The sequence below is a fragment of the Arvicanthis niloticus genome, chromosome 11 (assembly GCF_011762505.2).
Source record: "Arvicanthis niloticus isolate mArvNil1 chromosome 11, mArvNil1.pat.X, whole genome shotgun sequence".
NCBI classification, from domain to species: Eukaryota; Metazoa; Chordata; class Mammalia; order Rodentia; family Muridae; genus Arvicanthis; species Arvicanthis niloticus.
In genome coordinates, this window is record NC_047668.1 from 66413176 (window position 1) to 66434057 (window position 20882).

A 20882-nucleotide genomic window follows, 5' to 3' on the forward strand; every position below is an offset into this window, starting at 1 on the left:
TGAAGGCTTGAGCCATGTATTGTGATCTTCACTTTGCTTCTGAATTTCTCAATATGTTCCTTAGGATTTTTCACTCTGCTAGAATGTTTGTTTTCTTGAAGGCAAGAAGCTTTTAAAATCCATAAGAGATGATGAAGGAGGTAACTTAGTCTGTAATGATCAGGCGATAAGAACGCATTGCTGGTGGAATAGAAATGGTACCCTGATCCACACAGTGCCTTCATGTCACATAATTCAAAGGACTTTTTATGAAGAGAGGGAAGAAATGCTTTCTCTGACTAAGCATGTCTGCTTGGGAGAATAATGGGGAGCTGCTGGCAGTTACTGTTGCTGTACCATGGAGAGCACATTTCTAGTAAGTGGGGGGAACCCTGAGAACTAGACACTGCACCCCGGAACATTGCCTAGTCATTTAAAATATTCCTCATCCTTACACCAAAGGCTCAAGCGTCATACTTTCCAAGGATTTTCAAACTCTTATATTCTATGATTTATTCACGACTCCAGGAAGTCAGGGGTGAGCTCCCTAAGTCCCTCAAACGTACATCTGTGTGCGTCAGAGTTTGTTTTATCTAACAGGAAGGGTGAATCTACTCAGCATGTCGTGCATGTTCCTGTCTTCTGAAACGGAGACCACTAGATCTAAATTTTGCATGACTCAAGGTTATCACATGATGTGATGCAATAGCTACGCATTCCCAAAGGAATGAGGGGCTGTGTAAGAGTGATGTGCTTCAAGACTTAGTGATGAGCCTTCAGACTTGGTGCCACAGTCTGCTTAAAAAAAAAAAAAGATTTTGCTTGTTCCAAGTATTATTATTATTATTATTATTATTATTATTATTATTATTATTTAGGTTTTATGTTTGCTGCTTTGACCAATATAATCTGATTTCTATGCTCTGTTTCTGGCTCTCCATCTTTATACTCCACTTTACTATTTCTAATGGTCAAGAAACAGTAGCCATAGAAGTAGCAGTTGACATTATGTCTGAAGTTAGGGCATATGATCCCAGGCGACAGTTCAGAAGCTACTTCTTTGAGTGAAGACTTACGGAGCTCATTGTCTGAAGCTTTGGGGGTATTTTTCTATGTCACAGCAAGTATTAAGTACAGTGTCAAGGTATATGGTATTTTCTGTTTAAGAATAATATGAGCTTTGTGGCTTTCCTTTTAAAGGATGTGAAGATGAGAGCAAGCCGAATCCGAGGGATTATGGGAGGGCTGAGGGATATGAAGGGCAGACCCAGAGGGTCTGTTAGAGTGTCCAGATGATTGACAGGCGCAACCAGATCTCATTTGTGGGCCATCCAACACAGTCAGCTGGTTACAGCCTTGCTTGCTCATCCCCACGTGGGTAAGGTAAAACAGAGGAGGGGATCGGTCGCTGCACAGGATGGATGAGGAGCCTGGAAGGCTGGAGCTCTTCCGGATCTTTGTCTCGTTGAGCCCAGCACTCCTTGAAATGCATTAAGAAAATTTAAATTGGTTATTCACTTTTTGTGTATTTACAAGTAAAAGATACTTTATTTGCTTGCAAACTACAGTCTGTCCATTTTAGAATAAAGTTGGTTGCTGACTAATCTACAGTTGTTTGATCTGCAGAGCTGGCAATTTTTGGAATCCTCCTACCTCCTCCATCTTCTCTCTTTCTCCTGGTCTCATCTCACCCATCCAACAACAAAGCCGAGAGTGTTATTTTGGGGATGTGGAAGCCACATTAAACATATCATTGGGTTTCTCTAAGCTTTTCTGAAACTTTTAAAAGAAAAAAATTAAAAATATGTTCACTCTTCTTCATGGTTTTCTATTTGATGGGTGTCCATAACTGAGGAAAAACATGCCTTTCAGTTAGACATTGTGCTTTCTGGGACCCCACACTTGCCCAGGAGAAGAGAGCTCACTAAGAGTTGAGCATTGGAGCCTGGGACATGTAGGCCAGTGGATTTCAACTTGTGGGTCTTGACTCTTTGGGGTCAAAAGATCCTTTCACAGGAGTCATCTAAGACCATTGGAAGACACCAATGTTTACATAATGATTCATAGCAGTAGCAAAATTACAGTTAAGAAGTAGAAACAAAAATAATGTTATGGTTGGGGTCATATCTGTGAATGTAGCTTCATCCACAGATGATTTTTGTAGCTCCTGAGGGTGATGGAGAAGTGTTTGGGAGAGCTGTGAAGAGACTAGCCATTTGAGAGCTAGAACCTCCCCCCTCCCCCCCATGCTGCCCGTGCTGGCACTGTAGCTAAGCATGTCAGAGCCAGGCATCCTCTCACTCAACACAGTCAGTGTGGATGACTATGAACACAGGGTACAGGCTACTTCTAAAGCTGACCTCCTACGCAATGGAAAGACAATACCTTTGGGTTGGAGAAATGGCTCAGTAGGTAAAGAGCTTGCTAGAATGGGTAGCATGCATTTGTATTCCTAGTGCCAGAGAGGCAGAGAAGGAGGGGCGTGCCAAGAGCTTGATGATTTTCAGACTCAGAAACTGTCTTAAAAAGAGTGGCTGAGGAAGATACTCATGATCAACCTCTGGCCTCTGTGTGTGTGTGTGTGTGTGTGTGTGTGTGTGTGTGTGTGTGTGTATGTACAGGTCATCACAGACACATGCATATTCACATCCAAAGAAAAGGAAGCATAAATACCTCCTTAATTAAGCAAAACTCTGAAACTGTAATCCATGTAACAGTGTAGCCTGCCTTGTTTATTCTAAGACTCGGGATTGACTCCTTCTGTATTGATTTCACCTGATAATCATGCAGTCTATTGGGCTGTTTCTAATTATTTTGGCTATCTTAATTATTTGATTATGCATGGTCTGTTTTGTTCAAATAATTTCTCAGCCAAAAAAAAAAAAAAAACCCAAAACCTGAAGCAGCTGAAGAGCGCAGGCATCTACCTAATGCCTGTCTGCCTAATGCCTGTCTGTCTGCCTAATGCCTGCCTGTCTGCCTAATGCATGTCTACCTAATGCCTGCCTGCCTAATGCCTGTCTGCCTAATGCATGTCTACCTAATGCCTGCCTGCCTAATGCCTGTCTGTCTGCCTAATGCCTGTCTGCCTAATGCCTGTCTGCCTAATGCCTGTCTGCCTAATGCCTGTCTGCCTAATGCCTGTCTGCCTAATGCCTGTCTGCCTAATGCCTGCCTGTCTACCTAATGCCTGTCTGCCTAATGCCTGACTGCCTAATGTCTGTCTGCCTTTGCCTCCAGCCTTCCGTGTCATGTTAAATGAATCATTTTGCTCCTTGCTTTTCAGTTTTCTCTCTATGAGCAAGGAAAAGGATAGTATTTACCTTGTAGCTGACAATTTAGGGTAATTAAATATCAGGTGCTATCAAAACAAACTGTTGCTATCAGTTTGATAGGATCATCTGGGCTGATTTTATGTCGTCTGGGTTTTTCTTATTTAAATTTATAAATATATATTCAGCATCGGAATTGCAAAAAACTATAAAGAAGGAAACAAAAGTCATCTATAATTCCTAAATGAGTTATACAAATCTGTTAAAGGATTTGCTTTAATCCAGTCTTCCTGTGCATCTATACACACATATTTGAGATAATACGAAATATACTGTCACACAACTTCGGTGAGTCATGAGGATTTTACAGTTTTAATCATTTTTTTATATCTGCGTAGTATTTTAGCGTGTGGATGCAGAGTTACCCAGCTAGCTCATCTTTCTGACTCCCTATCTCCTGCTATCTTTTCCACTAGCTGACAGAATCAGCTCTCTTAAATAAATGTGATGTATCTATCACTCTGAATCTTGACTCCTTTGTGGCTCCTGCTAACCCTGGATGAAGTCCGGCTGTGTTAGGGAAAAATCTTCAGTCTGGTTTCCACTGACATTCTCGCCTACGTTATTATTTCCCATCACTGCCCGCTCACACTCCAGCAGTTCTGAGCCTCATCCACAGTTTCTAGAAACACTTCCTCCCTCTGACCTTTGTGGCTGTTCCTCTGTCTGGATGCTCCTTCCTTCTGACTCCTGATGCAACTAAGCATCCCCACCCCCACCCCCACCCCACCTCACCCCCACCCCCAACCCCACCACACCACATCACACCCCCACCCCCACCACACCACACCCCACCACACACACATTGGCAACCTCTGCAGGCAGCTCTCTGGTGGCCTGTGTATCTCTATCACTTCAGTCACGATGACCTTCCCCAATCCATCCTCCATGCTAGTGATGGAGTGAAATGGCTTTGGCTTGTTTGCTAAAAAACATCAATTCTGATCATGTCTTCCAGCTCACAGTCTGAGGCCACAAAGTCTCAGCCTGGACATCAGACTCTCCCCAGCTCAGTCTTGCTTCTACTCACCTCAGTGCCCCTCTTTCTCCTTACCTCAGGCCTACAGGCCTTCTGGTCCCAGGCCTGAGCTGCTCCCCACCAAGAGCCCTTGGCCTCCCGCTGTTGAAGGTTAACTCTACCGTGCTGGGAGCCTCTGCCTTCCCCTACTGCCTCTCCAGTTCCCTGTTCTCTGATCCCAGAGCTCTGTGTGCTGCTCCTTTATGCCAGAGCCATGGTTCTCAACCTTCCTAACACTGTGACCCTTTACTACACTTCCTCATGCTGTGGCGAGCCCCAATTATTTTCATTGCTACTTCATAACTGTAATGCTGCTACTCTTGTGGGTTGTAATGTAAGTATCTGGTATGCAGGATGTCTGATGTGCGACCCCTGTGAGAGGGTTGAGAGCCACTGTGCTGGAGGCGTCATTTTACATCTCTTCATCCTATTATTTCAGGACTGCCAGTGCCCTTCAATGGACCCCTAACTCTTCAAGGGAGAGCTTGTGCTTGCTCACATTCAGTTTGTGTGTAGAGTGGGACTTGGGGTGCCGGGAGGGTGAAGTCACAGGGTCTATACCTCAGGTTAGACAAGTGTTCCACCAAGGCCGCATAAGACTAGTTAAATTAGATTAGACAAAATGGATAAAGACAAGAAGCTTCCATTAAAGATGGTCATGAATATGAAGTGCCGGGAGTCTTAGAAACATTTGAGTTATCAGCCCTTTTATGACTACGATTCAGAATTATTTTTCTGCATGTCCTAAAGTGAGCATTTGATAAAGCTACTGTCCATTGTTTACCCCTTGAACACCCAGACTAAGGCAATGTGGAAGGGAGCACACAGGTCCAGGGTCTGCTCTGAGAAATGACAGACTTTCTGATATGCACTTTGTAGAGCCAAAGTTGGTTTGTCTCCCTGCAACAGACACTGGCAGCTGACCAGTTCACTGTGGGTTTCGCTCCACTTCCCGTTTGTTTGTTTGTTTGTTTGTTTGTTTGTTGAGTTGAGATCCCTCATGGCCTCGAACTTGCTACGTAGACAAGGATGACCTTGAACTTCTGATCCTCCTACCTCCACCTCCAACTGCTAGGACTACAGAGGAGTACTACCACATTCTGCTTATGCAGCACTAGGGATTGAGCCCAGGGCCTTATACATGCTAGACAAGCATTCTGCCAACTTGAGCTATATCCCCAGCCCCACTGTGGGTCTTAAACCAGCGAGGTACCAAGAGCTGCAGCCAGGAGCTTGAAGGATCCACAGAAACTGACTTCCCCTGCTCGCTTGCATCTTGACAATGGGTTGTGCTCTCAGAAACCTAGAGCATCAACTAAAGCTCTGTGCACATCAGGGTGGATACTACCCAGATGTACAGCCACTGGCCAGAGTACCCCTGAGCACGGTGCTGAATCTCAGCAGGAAGTCACCTGATGCTCAGACTGGAAAACACAGTTATTTCTGAGCCCTGAGGGAGAAACAGAGGCAAAGGCTTCACTCCCAGCACTGGGCTCTTGTGCTACGCCCAGGCGTGAGGCATAGGCCTGTGGGATGCCCTAGAACATTGGCTATCTAGCCCCAGGCTTTGAAAAACAAACAGATTCAAATCAGAAATCATCTGGTAACAGAATAATCCATAAAGGATGTTGCCAGAGAGATTTGAAGGAAAAAAAAGTCCTTAGAATTTTCTTAAATTAGGTTTTTCTTTTAATTACCTACTTATCCTTCAGAAACTTGGAGCGCTCCCATTCCTTATCAACATATTCCTTGTCAATTATGCACAGGCTCAGGCTTATGGTGCCGAGGGTGATGCTTAAGTAGGAGGCAGCTGGAAACATTTCCCCCTGGGTTGAGGGGCTGAGAGGAATGCTGATGTGCGAGCAGACTGGCTGCTGAGGCGGAGCCACGGAGCAAGCGCCTGGGGGCAGGAAGCCAAGCTGATGGGGCTGGTGGGGAAAGTGTGTGTGTGTGTGTGTGTGTGTGTGTGTGTGTGTGTGTGTGTGTGTGTGTGGTGGCGGCAGAGCTGTTGATGACAGACAGGAAGGATGGGAGATGGGCGCTAGCCTTTTGACTTCTGTGATTCTGATGGACTGTGTTTCCAGGCTGGTTCTTAACATCCTTTCCTTCAAATAGCTAATGTGAAGGATGCTAAGCAAAACTGCTTATTGGTACATTTTTCCCCCTTGCTTGATTGGCTGCATCATGCTGGAAACATTGTGTAAGCACGCTCTGATGAGATGGGGGGGGGGGAGGCAGTGGTTTGAGTGTGTGTGTGTGTGTGTGTGTGTGAGAGAGAGAGAGAGAGAGAGAGAGAGAGAGAGAGAGAGAGAGAGAGAGAGACTATGAGATGCAAAGTGTAGGGTGAGGGTAGGACCAGTCCACATTATTTCCCAGAAGTCTTGTCCTCTCTTTGTCCTTGATTAGGCAATGTGTATGTCTTCGTTAGAACTAGATGTGATAGGGACAGGTGGTAAACACAAAGGAAATTACAGTTCCCCTTCCTGCTGGCATTGGACCTGAACCAAAAGTCAGTTCGGGCTCACGCGCTTGGCTATTTGTTGTTTGAACTGTGTGGATAGGTGAAGAGATTAGAGAAAAAGAATTTAGTTTGCAAGTATACGGGCTGTGGGATAGGTTTTCTACCTCCCCCCCCATGCAAACAGAGATTCTCATATGGAAATTTCAGCTTCATTTGGTCAAACTGTGAGGTTTCACCTTGCTATTGTCATACTGCAGTTAGAATACCCTCCCGGCACCCCCTCACTCTGATGAGCTTGTGTGTATATGGCTCTCTGGAGTTACCTCCCTAGAAGTCCTTCCCCTCAGCCACTTCCCACATCTTTTCTCTTCCTGGTCATTTCTGCATCTCTTGTTTTCATTTGCCTCAGACCCAGTCAGGTGCCCCGTACTTGGAAACGTGCTCTGCCTTCAGGGCAAGATGTCTTTGTACGGTGGTTTCGATGAACTCTTTTTTCCTTCCTGCTTCAGCTTGGAGGAGGACAGCCCCCCTGCATCAGTGTGAGCGCAAAATGGGACAGGAGTGTAGACAGATACGATAAAAGCAAAGCTGACCTTGGTGTGGGCCTGCCTGCTCTGTCCTTGTCCACCTAGAAGAATTAACTAGGCAAGATGAGATGCGATCACGGTGATTGTTTCTGGTCAGGCCTGCTAGGTTTGCTAAGGAGAGGCTGATGAAAGGGATCACTTGTTATCCTGAGTCTTCACTTGATCTTAACTAAAAGGCTAACTTTAGGAAGTCACTAGGCAAGTTGTTTAACTTCTCCAGGCTGCAGTGTCCACTTAAAACAGAGGTGATAACAGAGCCAGTCACAAAGATATTAAAGTTCTATGCATGGAGCTCGCTATATAGGAAGCCCCCAGAAAATTGTAACCATTGCTGTTTGTTTGTGTTGCCATGAGCAGCCCTCCTTAGTGCCCATGCTTTATCTCTTTATTTGTGAGAGGGGGAGACTGTCTGCCACAGGTAGGTAACAGGGCTGTAGAGAAGGAGCTCTGAACAGAGCATATCATGTTCTGTAATGAGTAAAAAAGCATGATTGCTGCTTCTCTATACTCTTGCCGTCAGCGCTCTGGTGGGCTCAGAAGAGTGCTTATCTGGCACCAGGCTGATGTAGTGGCTTCCAGACTTGTGCGGAGCTGTTTGGAAGAAACACAATACATAGGAAGTAGTAACAAGGGTAGCCAAAGCCAGAGGGTCCTGTCTCTGATTGTCACTTCCTGCTGCTGCCACTAATGGCTTCAGGGGTTGGCTTCTTATGTATCAGGCTCCTGCCATCAAAGGTAAGGAATCCAGCCTTACCTTGTGCTGAAGAACCCCCTGGTAGATATTATTATCTCTTTGCTTCTATTCCTTTGGTATCTATAAGGCAATCTATCTACGAGAGAGTGGGCTGAAGATGTAAAAAAGATTTCAGGTCTTAGTTTTATGCTTGACTATTGCTTAGAAAAAGTTGAAAATATTGTTTAAAATCAATTTGTATGTGATTTTTAAAAATTGATTTCAGCAATCCATAAAAACCCAAGAGTGCATGGCTGTCGATTATAAACCCAGCTATACAATAAACTCTCTTTTTAAAATAGTTTAATGGACTCCTAATACATATTTATAGGGCACAGTGTGACATTTCAGCACAGGCATACAATGTGTGTTAATCAATTCCAATCATCACTCCCTTGTGTTAAGGATGTTCACCGTCCTCTCCATTAGCTACTTTAAAATAATTAATTGTTGTTAACCATGGTTATCCTACTGTGTGCTGGAATATTAGAATATTTCTTCTCCCCACATTGTAGATTATGTTTGTTTGTTCCACCTTGTTCTCTTGTACATCCTTTGATTTCTCTCTCTCTCTCTCTCTCTCTCTCTCTCTCTCTCTCTCTCTCTCTCTCTCTGTGTGTGTGTGTGTGTGTGTGCACAAGTGCATACATGCACATGTGGAGACCAGAGGTCAATGTCAGGGGTCTTGTTCTTTCCATTGTTCTTTGAGATAGGGTCTCTCACTCAACCTGGAACATACAGATTGGCTAGATTGGCTAGCTCATCAGACACTGGGAGCCTCATGTCTCTGCCTCCCAGCCTTTGAGATGACAGGTGTTCACTACCAAGCCTTCTCTTGTTGTTTGTTTGTTTTATGTGAGTTCTGGAGATCTAACCCAGGTCCTCATGCTTTTGTGGCCATTACTTTACCTACTGAGCTATCTCCTATCCCTGTTTGATAGACTTTCCTTAGATCTTAAAGGCCAGCTGTAAGTGGACTCCTGGTTTCTGTGTATCTTGGTGTGCCTGTGGTGTAAGCATCGTAAATCTAGTAGTCCACCTGGTGGTGAAAGGGACAAGAGAACATTGTCCACTGTAGCAAAGATTCATAAATTATTTTTATAACGTGAATAGAGTGATTGCCCTTGACTGCATTTTCATAAATCAGGCATACTGAATGTCGTTTCCTAGTCTTCATAAACAGTAGTAATTAGTTAATTTGGCTTGATCCAGGGTTTATTCTATAAAGCAAGCAAACTTCAAAGAGTATAGCTCAATTAGAAAGGTGCTATCTAGACACGTGGAGAAGAGCAGGCAGCACACTGCTTTAGGACACCTTTCTGTAGAACACTGTCAACTGGCCTAAAACAGGTAGCCTTTTCTACGAAGTGGTTTTTGTTTGCATATGTGGGAAATTACTAAATCCATGATGGTTATCGCTCACCATGAGGTAGGAATTTTTGATCTCCTATTGCCTCCTTCTCTCCCTCCCTGTTCCTAAGTTCTAGCTTAGTTTCACTTCTTTAACTTTTAGTCTTTGTGGTACCAAATTCTAGAGTCAGGAAGTAAGGGACGCTGGCAAAAGAAAATCTGTTGAATTAATGAGTAAGTGACAGAGTGAAGAAAAAGCGGTGTGATGATTGACTTCTGAACACCAGTGGTTATGAGTGACGTAGGAGCAGAAAGGAGAATGGTGATTCTCATGGGGGTATGAGAGAGGCGGGTCAGGATGGTGATTCTCATGGGGGTATGAAAGGGGCAGGTTGTAAAGTGTTGTTCGATAAGGAAACCGTCAGTTTGTAAGCTGAGAAGGCTATGGTGGGAATGGCTGCAGGGCGACATGAAGGTTCTTAGCACCAGTGAGTAGTGTATATGCAAAAGTCATCAAGACAGAGTAGCATCAGCGAGATGGCTGAATCAGAGATTCCTGTCCCTCAGGTAAGTCAAGGTCACAAATACCTTTGTTGTAACCCAGAAGATCAGCATCCTGTTAGGAGAAAAAAGACATGTCTCTAGGGAAAATAAATTGGAGTTTGTTAGCAAAGGCCTGATTTTGTGGGCTTTAACAATGGCCAGCAATCCTAGGACTTTATCTTTAAGAGGAAAAGCAGTAGATGGATCAGAGGATTCCACAAGAAGGTCTAAAGGGTCTTGGAGTCTGTCGATGGCGACAGCCTTCTCTGAAGCCAATCCGTAAAGACTGAAAGAGGCAGATGGCACTAGATATACATGAAAAAAATGTAAATGCAATGCTGTAAAAGGAACCAAATAAATATTCCGGGGCTACTCCCAGCTGGATGGAGATTGCTAAGTTACCTGACAAAGAATTCACATAAGCATTGCAACAAAGCCAACAAGACCAATGCTGAGCGGAATGACGAGCTTATCGAGGTCACAAAGCACAGAAAGAGCCAAACTATGGAGCTGAACAGCATAATGACATAACACAGGCATACATGCAGGCAAGACAACCACACACATAAAATAATAATAATAATAATAATAATAATAATAATAATAATAATAATAATAAATAAGCTTTAAAATGATGGGAGACACCCCCCCAAAATCTGGGGCTAGGGAGATTGATCGGACGTTAGGAGCACATACTATGTTCACAGGGGCCCAAGTTGTGTATCCAGCATCCAAGTCAGGTGACTTATGTTTTCTGGTAACTGCTGCAGCAGGGAAATCTGATGCCTCTAAGTTCTGAGGGCACCTCCATTTCACATTCAAATGTGCATGCTACACTTCTATCAGATAAAAAATAATCTTTAATGAAAAACATCACAGGAAATAAAAAGGTAACTGATGATAGAGGACCTAACAATTAAAAATACTATCACACATACACACACAGGCACACACACAGGCACACACACACACACAGGCACACACACACACAGGCACACACACAGGCACACACACACATACACAGGCACACACACACAGCACACACAGGCACACACACACATGCACACAGGCACACACACACACATGCACACACACAGGCACACACACACACACACAGGCACACACACAGGCACACACATATACATATGTGCCTAATATTGGAGTGTCTGACTATATAGAGCAAATGTCAATAACACTGAAGGAAGAAGTAGGTAGCCACTCAGTAATAGTAGGCGACTTGCCTACAGCATTTTCAACAGTGAAGCAGATCATTCAGACAGAAAATCAATGAAGAAGCAGCAGCCTTGAACACCACTATAGGCCAAATGGACCTAACAGGCAGATATGGACCTTGTAACCCTAGGGTAGCAGAATAGGCATTCTTCCCATCCCCCTGGGAGACATGCTTCAGACCAGATAACATGATAAGCCACAAAACACGTCTTGAGAAAAGGTTGCGATGACAGCATCTTCTGTAACCACAATACTATGAAATGAGACATCTATAGTGGGGGCAAAAACAGAAAAATTTGCCCCTAAAATGTTTGAGAGTAGAAAATCAATATATAAAAACCAATTGCATTTCTTTACGCTACAACTCAACCATTTATAATAGAAAAAAGGAATGGTCTCATTTACAACTAACTGCATTAAAAAGAATAAAATAATAAATTTAACCAAAGAATGAAAACATCTGTACACCAAAAATTGTAAAACATTAACACATTTGAAAAACACCGATAAAATGGAAGCATGTCCTATGCTCATGGATTAGGAGATTAGGTTTTCGAAATTCTCCATAAGTGACCCTTACACCTGGTTAGATCCTTCCAGCGCTCCAGCACTTTCTACAGGACGAGAAAGAAGTTCTTACATTGACTTAGAACCACAAAAGACTCTAAAATAAAAGATGGACTGCATCACACTTCTTGATTTGAAATTATATCATACAGCTATATTAAATAGACCATGTGGTCCTAGCCTAAAACCAGACTGACTGATCAGTGGGACAGAATAAAGAACCCACATGTAAACATACACAGTATGTACAACTGATCTTGCACAAGGCTGCCGAGAATGTGAGTGGGGAAAAGATGCCCCTTTTGGGATAAATAATGTGGAAAACCTGGATGTCTATATATGAAAGAATAAAATAGAAAAAATACCTTTATTGTATTAAAAACTCAACCCAAGTTGGCATAAAGAGTTAGGACCTCAAAACTCAGGGGCTGGACAGTTGACTTGGGGGTTAAGAGCACTTGCTGCACTTGCTGCACTTGCTGCACTTGCTGCACTTGCTGCACTTACAGAGGACCTGGGATTGTGTCCCAGCACACGCATAGTAACAACCTTCTCTAACTCCAGTTCAAAGGGCTCTGTCACCATCTTCAGGCTTCCGTGGACACTGCATGCATGAGGTTCACATACATACATTCAGAGAGACAGTCATACAATTAAACAAAACGTAATAAGAAAAGATCTCAAACTGCACAATGCTGGAATGAAATAAAAGCTTCTAAATGTTAGTCTGTGCAATGATTTTTCAGCTATGAAGCCAAAATCACAGGTGATGTGGGCAAAGGTAAAAGAGTGAGGGTAAGCAACGTAAACACCTTCTATCAGTAAAGGAGACCAGTCAGTGCAGAGCAACCTCCAGAAAGGGAGAGAACATCTCTAAATAAAATGTCTGAAGAGGTTAATATGTGAAATGTATAAGGAATTGTAAATTTCAATAGCAGACAAACGGTGATATATAAATGGTAAGCGTGTGCATGAAAATGTGATTAACGTGGCTAATCAACCACGGGGAAATCAAATGGTGGAGTTGAAACCAAGAGATTGCAGCATGCCATGCTGCTTAGGGAAGCATTTAAATCTAAGAGACATCTGTTGGACAGGGTGCACAGATGATGGAGTGCTGGGGCGCACTCAGTGGGAAAGGGAGTCGATAGCCCACAAAGGGAAACAACAGAGAGTCCTCCAAATTTAAAGCCACTTGGCTTTATTTTGTCGAAAAGAACTTAAGATTTCAAAGTGATTATTGCTTGCTCATATTCTTCACAGTGTTACTCAGGATAGCTGTGATAGAGAGACAATGTGATATCCACCAACAAATGACTGACTGAGGAAAGCATCATTATTTAGCCCTAAAAGAGAAGGAAATCCATTTCCAAAACGCCAAGGACCTGTGTCGCATGCTAAGCCAGGACAGAACAACTGTGGTGGCACATGATCCCACTTCTAAGTGGAACCCAAAATAATCAAACTCAGAGAAACAGAAAACAGAACGTGGCTCTGGGAGCTGGTATCAGGCAAAATAAGACAGATGTGACTGAGGGGCACAATGTTATGGTGTAAATAGGATAGAGGACACGTTCAGCCATAAAATGAGTCTTAACAAAATTAAGACTTAGCTTGGAAGACCAAAACCACAGGCAACATGGGCCGAAATGAAAACTAGTGGAGCTAAGCAAAGTAAACAAACGCCTTAGATTGACAAAGGAAAACAGGCAACACAGGGGGACCTATAGACAGGATGAAGCGTGGAAATGAAATTTTGTTGTCCTTCGTAACTACAATGACATGAAGCGAGAAATCAATAGCAGGAGGAAAATGGAAAACTTGCCAAAGAATGTTTTAGATAGAAAATCCACATATATAAAAATCAATTGCATTTCTCTATACTAACAACAAACCATCTAGAACAGGAAGCAATCCCCACTTACAGTTGCATCAAAAAAGAATAAGTTACTTACCACATGCAATGAATAGGTTTCTGTGATGTGTATAGCTCAGGGCACTGGGAAACAGTACTGTATTGTATACTTGTGAAGTGGTATATCCTAAATAATGTGAAGTGGTATATCCTAAATGTTTACACACATACACACACACACACAGACACAGACACATACACACACACACACACTCTTAATCCAGGTAATGGTGAGTCTATGGATATGTTGAGTGGCTTGATTGTGGTAATTTCACAATTGTTCAATGAAGCAATGAAGACAGTGAATTTTATGCTACAGTATTTTACCAAAATAAACATATTTGTTGTCAAGGGAACCCAGCGATTGCTACTTGGCCACTTATTTTCTCTTAAGCACTGGGATGGGAATGAAAGCTTTAGAACTACTGCAGTCTGGTTCACACCCTGCTGGTCCTTCTAAAGAGAGTCCATGGACAGGGACCTTTACTTAAACATGGGCTATTGGCTCATTTGGTCCTAATGATAATTCTGGGACTGTTTCACACATCACCTGTTGCACAAATGAGGAAGTGCATGCTTGTGTGTTTGGGCTTGTTGTTCAAAGCTAATGTTCTGCTTACACACTTGCTACTGCTTACACATATTGAATGCACTCACAGGCTTTTTCCGTATTTTTGAGCATAAAGTTGCAACCTTGCAGTTTTTTTTTTTTTTTTTAAATCACTGATATTCACAGTACTTGAAAGAGCCATGCTGGAGAAGGAAGAAGGTGCAGATTTTACTCAAACCATGATAACTTCCTCAGATTGGAACAGCGGTTCTCAATTTTCCTAACGCTGTAACCCTCATGCTGTGGTGACCCTGACCATAAAGTCATTTTCATGGCTGCTTCATAAATGTAATTTTGCTACTGTTATGAATTGCAATGTAAATATCTGATATACAATCCCCAAAGGGGTGGCAACCCACAGGTTGAGAGCCACTGGTTCAAGAGGTTGTCCATTCAGGTAGGCATCAGTCACACCACCGAACCCAAGCACTGCTCAGATACTTCTGTTCTGACTTTTTTGACCTCTCTGAGGTCTGTGTGTTGTGAACATAACAAGAGTGGCCAATTGTGACCACTGGCTTGACCACTGTGGCACAGATGGTGTCCTTGGGAAAGGAAGATGCCTCAGTGTGTTTGGGCTGAACATCTCCTGAGCTGCTGGCTGTATTCAGTTCTACCTGAGACTTGGGGAAGGAGCTGGAGGGTGGGAGGTGGTTCTGGTCAGCTGTGCCTTTGCAGGGAAGATGTCCTCTTTCGCACAAAGGACTGGCGTGGTTTGTGTTCTCCTGTCTCCTGCTGGAGGAGGAGGAAGAGAAGCCAGGGTTGGGGAAAACACTAGCTAGGGCTGAAATCTTTCATAATCAGACTCTTTAACTTCAAATCCTGTATGCCAGCTAAGCCTCTCACTATATACTGTGATGCTTCTGAGAAACTGGGAATTTCTGGCATTTTGTTGCTTTTTTTTTTTTTTTTTTTTTTTTTTTTTTTTTTTTGCTGGTGTATTTTTATTACTGTTGTTGTTTGGTTGATTGGTTGGTTTTGATAGGGTCACACTATGTAGCCCTGGCTCGTCTAGAAACTGCTATGTAGACCAGACTGGCCTCAAACTCAGATTCTAGAATTAAAGACCTAGGCCACCACACCCAACTCTCTTCTGTTACTTTTACTGTAGACACAATGTAATGGCAACACTAAAGAAGCATCAGACCTGAATGTCCCATGCCAGTGGCTGGCTGCCACCCCAACCTGAAGGACAGGACACCCTCCACTTTTGCACGGGGTTATTCTTGTTTAGGTGCTTGACATGCTGGGGTAGTTTCTACACTGTCCAGCACTCTGTACCTCTTCTCTTGCTGCAGTGATGACTGTCAGCCACACAGGATACTGAGCAACTGACATGAAACTCCTCTAAAAATCGATGTGCCGAGAGAGACTTACTGACAAAAGAGTATGTCAAAATAGCGTTAGAATAGAATAATAGTGTTAGAATAGAATTTTCAAGGAAACAGCTTCAAAGTGTCGATTATATGTTTAAAATATCAAATGTGGCTGGGAATATATACTTCAGTTGGTAGCTATCTACCTAACATTTACAAAGCTCTGGACTTGATCCCCACCACATAGAACAAGGCATGATATTGTGTGCCTGTCATCCCAGCACTTGGGAGGTGGAAACAGGAGGGTCAGAAGTTCAAAGTCATCCTCAGACATCAGAAGTTCAAAGTCATCCTCAGACATAAGAAGTTCTGTCCAACCTTGCACTATATGAGACCCTATATTAAAAAACAAAAAAGCAAAATTGCGGCTAAGAATATTGACTACTCAGTTCCCAGCACTCACAGGGCAGCTCAGAACTGTCTAGTTCCAAGGGATCTGACGCCCTTGCACAGACATACATGCAGATAAAACACCCAAAATAAAAATGAGTTATAAACAAAAGGCAAAATTGCATATTTATGTTTATATATAACAATAAAGCTAACACCTCTATTTACTTTTAAATGTGACTGCTAGGAAATTTGGAATTGTACAGCATGTAGATTCTCTTTCCTCTGGGCAACCCTACTCATATTTACACTTCTGCTTGCTTGCCCTCCTTTCAGTACAGAGACTGGATGGGTTTGCCCTCCAGAAGGTGCTTTCAGCTGGCCGAGGCTCTCTAGTCAGTAGAATCCGCCAAGGTTACTGCACTTAGCTTATTCAAGTCAGCACTCGATAAAGAAAACAGTGAGGGGGACATTTCTTTCATCTGCTTAACACTTGCTTCACTCTGAGATGAAGTCTCTCTGACAAGAACATAGCGGCTGCCCTGGCCTGTGACCCTAGGGTTGATCTCCCCTTTAAACTAGGGTGTGTACTGCAGAGCTTTTGAAAAACAAAGAGTTCTTTACTTTCTGTCTGTGGACCACTTATGGAATTCCAAGTGGCCCTTAAGTGTCTTAGGAACAGTGCACACTGTCGTGACCTGTCATCTAGAGACTCTCAAGTATTGGAGGTATCGCTGTTACCATACCCTTTTCAGACTTATCTGAGAGATGCCGCACTCTGACAAAGAAGCCGCCATTCCTCTGTTCATAAGGGAATCGAGTCATGAGCAGAGAGGGCGACTCTCTGACCCACAGAAAAGAGCAAAGAAAAGAGCCAAGGCGTGAGCCCAAGAAGCTAGAGCTGTGTTTGGGAGCATTGCAGGAATGGTGGGGGCAGGGAGGGTCATGGAGACAGGCACAGCATTTCAATGGAATACTTTTAAGAAGGACAGAAGTGGCCTCTGGGAATCATCCCCAGTGTAAGTAAGGTAGGGCTGCAGAGATTTCATTCAATGGGAAGCTGTTCACACATTCTCATGGTGTGACTCGATACACAGAATAATGAAACCCTGATATCATGCACTGAGGGAGCATGAGAGAGTTTCTTCTCTCTCTCTCTCTCTCTCTCTCTCTCTCTCTCTCTCTCTTTCTTCTTCTTCTTCTTCTTCTTCTTCTTCTTCTTCTTCTTCTTCTTCTTCTTCTTCTTCTTTTTTTTGGTTGTCAAAATTTGAAAGTTGGCATATTGGCAGAACACTAAAGCTATGTAATAAATAAGTACGTAACACTTCTATGTGCCAAGCGCTTTATTTTTAAATAAATACCTATATTATGGCAAGTAGAACATTCACAGCTACTAAGTTAAAGCAACACAAGCTGGGTGTAGTGACACAAAACTTTTATCCTGGCATTTTGGGAGCTAGAGGCTAAAAGGTCACACAAGTTTGAGGCTAGCCTGGTCTAATAGCAAGCTCCAGGCCAATCAGGCCTACGTAAAGAGACCCTATCAAAAATGGGAGTTGTAAAACTATAGCTGGGGTGGGGGGTGGGGCAGGAGAGATGGCCCCTTACTGCTCTTCCAGAGAATCTGGGTTCCATTCCCAGAACCCAGGCTGTGACTCACTGCCATCGGTAACTCAAGTTCCATGGTATCTAGTGCCCTCTTCTGGCCTTCATAGGTAATAGACACACAGTACACATACATTTGTGCAGGCAAAATAATCATACACATAAATAAAAGTACACAAATCTTTAAAAAAATTAAAAAGCAATATAACATTGTGATACTGTAAAATGCAGGAAGATGTAGAAAAATCTCAGATGCCTGCAAATTACATTTAACTCATTTTTTGAAGGAAGGTTTTTAGGTGTTTTGCCTGTATATCTGTCTGTATACCATGTGTGTGCCTGGTGCTCCCGGAGACCAAAAGAGGGTACTAGATCTTTGAGAACTGGATTTACAAGCACGTGGGTGCTTGGAATCAAACCCAGATCTTCTATAGAAGCAGCCTGTGTTTTTAACCACAAACCTATCTCTGAGCCCATCTCTCCAGCCCTCTCATGGATCACTGAGGCTTCAGACATCATACGTGATCACATAGCAGATTAGAGCAGCAGTGGCACATCTGTGGCATGATGTCTGAGAGAAGAGTGATATAGACTTTAGTTGGCAATCTCTGCAAGAACGCAGTGCTGGGACTCTTGCACAGAAGACTAGAGTGGACAGGAAAGTGGGAGCCAGTGGTTGGATCAGTGCCCAGGCAACTGTTGCATGGTTCTGCTAATCACTTTGTACACATGAGCTAATCTGCGAAGGCCATTTAGGGTACGGCCTCCTAGTATGGGGCAGCAGTTCTGTCTAATGAATGTGAGCACGTGCCAAGAGATGATTCGTGGCCCAGCGTTGAGGTTTATGAAGGGCTAAGCCCTGGGTTGGGCTTTGCTTTCTTCACAATAATCCTAAAGAGTCTAGGCCATCAGGCCTCTGCTTTTTACAAGAGAGGGAACTCAGACACAGGTTAAATTATTTGATATGTTCACACAGCTGTAATTCAAACCCATGCTCTGTCCAGGTTCGAAGCCCGAATAATGTCTCGATGTTGAATTACCGTGAGTTCTGTAACATTTTGTATTTGCCGTGTCTCTCCCTTACTTAACCTTAGTGTGGGTCCTTGCAATTCACTAGCTTGGGGCTAGTTCACCATTGTCAGCAGTAGAAACAGGAACAATTCACCAGACCAAAGGCTCCATTCCTCATCCAGTAGAACATGTTTATTTATATATCTTATTCTATGGTTTTTAGCACCCTTAAAGTGGCTTTACTTGGCCCTGTAAGAAGCTAATTATTCACCAAATATAGACCACGGCTTGTTCTTTTCAGCCCTCTGCATGCCTCTTCCCCTCATTGTGCGATGCCATCTGGTGCTATGAGCTCATGCTTTCTGTGTTCCTTTGCAGAGTGCCAGATTCGTCCTTTCTAAGCCCAGAACTCAAGGTTGATTTCAGTTTGCTTGCGTGGCTTTGAGAGCACCGGAATCTAACGCCTCCTAGTGGATCTTGCCAGTATCACGCCTCACCATCACCACATGGAATTCATCCTCATCCATGTAGACTGTCCATGTCTTTCTCCCTTAATCAATAGCTTTGGTGAGCCACTGCACACCAGCAGGTCTTTTTCTGTGTCATTTTTGTTGCTTAATGCATGGGCTGTGGGAAGTCAAACCTTAATAATTATATCTTCCTCTCAGTCTGTCTCACTTTGTGCAGTGACAGTGGAACACGTATTTGAGAGTGGGACATGAGAAGTCTTGTGGCTGGCCTCGGATCCATTCTTCACACACTCTCTTCTAGCTCTGCCAAAGTCCAGAGTCTCTCTGATCATTTCCCCCAGGAGTGGAGCACTGGGAACATAGGACATTTTCTTGTACACTGAGCTTAGGATGTCAGGGCTTTACCACCAGACCTCTAATCTTTGAGACCTTTGAGTGTTGCTTCTTAGATCTGGTCCCTCTCCTTTCCATCTTCTGATGCTCACGCCAGCATCCTTTGCAATTAAGTGTAGACTAAGATCCCAGGGGAAGAAAGTGTGTGCGGTGATGTTTGTAACACTAGGCTCAGTTCTCATGCCAGCCAGTAGAACACCAGCCTGCTTTTGCCCTCTCCCTGTAGCCTTGCCTTCTGGGGTCCTGCCTGGTACTGTCAAGGCACAGAGGAGAGAATCAGTCCTAGGAATGTTTGCAGTGGTTTAAGGAAGCACACAGTTCCTTAAGTGCAAAAGTCTTTCTAAAGCGAACCCCTCTGAGTCTGAGAAAACTGGCTTTTGTTTTGCTTTTCCAACTCCACACCTCATCACCAGCAAGAAGCAGCTTCTAAGAGATGCAGGTAGGGAAGCCATGGAGTCAGCCATGTAGCTGGTCTAATCTTCAAATAACATGTATAGACAGGTGTGGAAACTACACAGACACAGCCCTCTGCCAGGGAGCAGCTTTGTTTCCAACAGCTCTCATGTTGGTACTAAATTGGAAAAAAATCAATTTTTTCATATTGAATTGACCATGTTATTTTCTAGAATAGCAATAACTGTAGAAATCTGTAGAATTAGCACAAGTTTCTAAAAGTTAAAGAATTCTGTTTGTCCAACTGCATACACATTACAGTGGCTTACTTTGTTGTACTGTGGTAGGCTAATCACTTCACTTCTGAACTTCAGACTTTTTTTTTTTTTTTTTTTTGTTTAGTGGAAATAATTATACCTGGGGTCGTCGGTGAGCGTCAGTTGGATTCTTTTTGTATGTTTATGTGTGTGGTGTGTGGTGTGTGGTGTGTGGTGTGTGGTGTGTGGTGTGTGGGTATCTCCCTTGTGGAAGTGCAAGTATAGGTGGATGTGTGTAGAAACCCGAGCTTGATGTTGGGAATCTCCATAAATTACTCCGCACCTGAGATACTGAGGCAAGGCGCCTTACTTGAACCCAGAGCATGCCCATTCCAACAGTTCAGCTAGTCAGCTTGCTCTGGAGACCCTCTCTTTCTACTTCTCCAGAACTGGGATTACAGGTGGGCTTCCCATTCCCAACAAGTATTTATGTAGGTGTTGAGGATTTGAACTCCAGTCATGCTGATGGGGCAAGCCCTTGGCCTGCTGAGCCATTTCCCCAACCCTCAAGGAGGTTTTGTTAGATGCTTTTTCTGTGTGCTTGGGAGGCTCAGATCATCTCTGTCTTCTGGTTCATATAGGATATGCTGCATAAATTGAACTTTGTATAGTGAACCAATTTGTATTCCCGAAATGTATCTCATCTGGTCATGATGCAT

The 20882-nt window shown here is 43.5% G+C and overlaps 1 protein-coding gene across 3 annotated transcripts in view; it reads left to right on the forward strand.

Moving 5' to 3' along the window:
- Tmem178a (transmembrane protein 178A) overlaps window positions 1-20882 on the forward strand; it is a 55268-nt gene that overhangs the window by 18702 nt on the left and 15684 nt on the right. Inside the window, exon 1 of one of the 3 annotated variants that reach the window (XM_076942351.1) lies at window positions 19120-19217. The exons of the other annotated variants lie outside the window; for them this stretch is intronic. Within the exon in view, the coding sequence (XP_076798466.1) occupies window positions 19157-19217 (61 nt within the window). The 5' untranslated portion in view covers window positions 19120-19156. Of the gene's footprint in view, window positions 1-19119; window positions 19218-20882 lie in introns of those variants that run through there. 3 annotated transcript variants of the gene reach the window in all.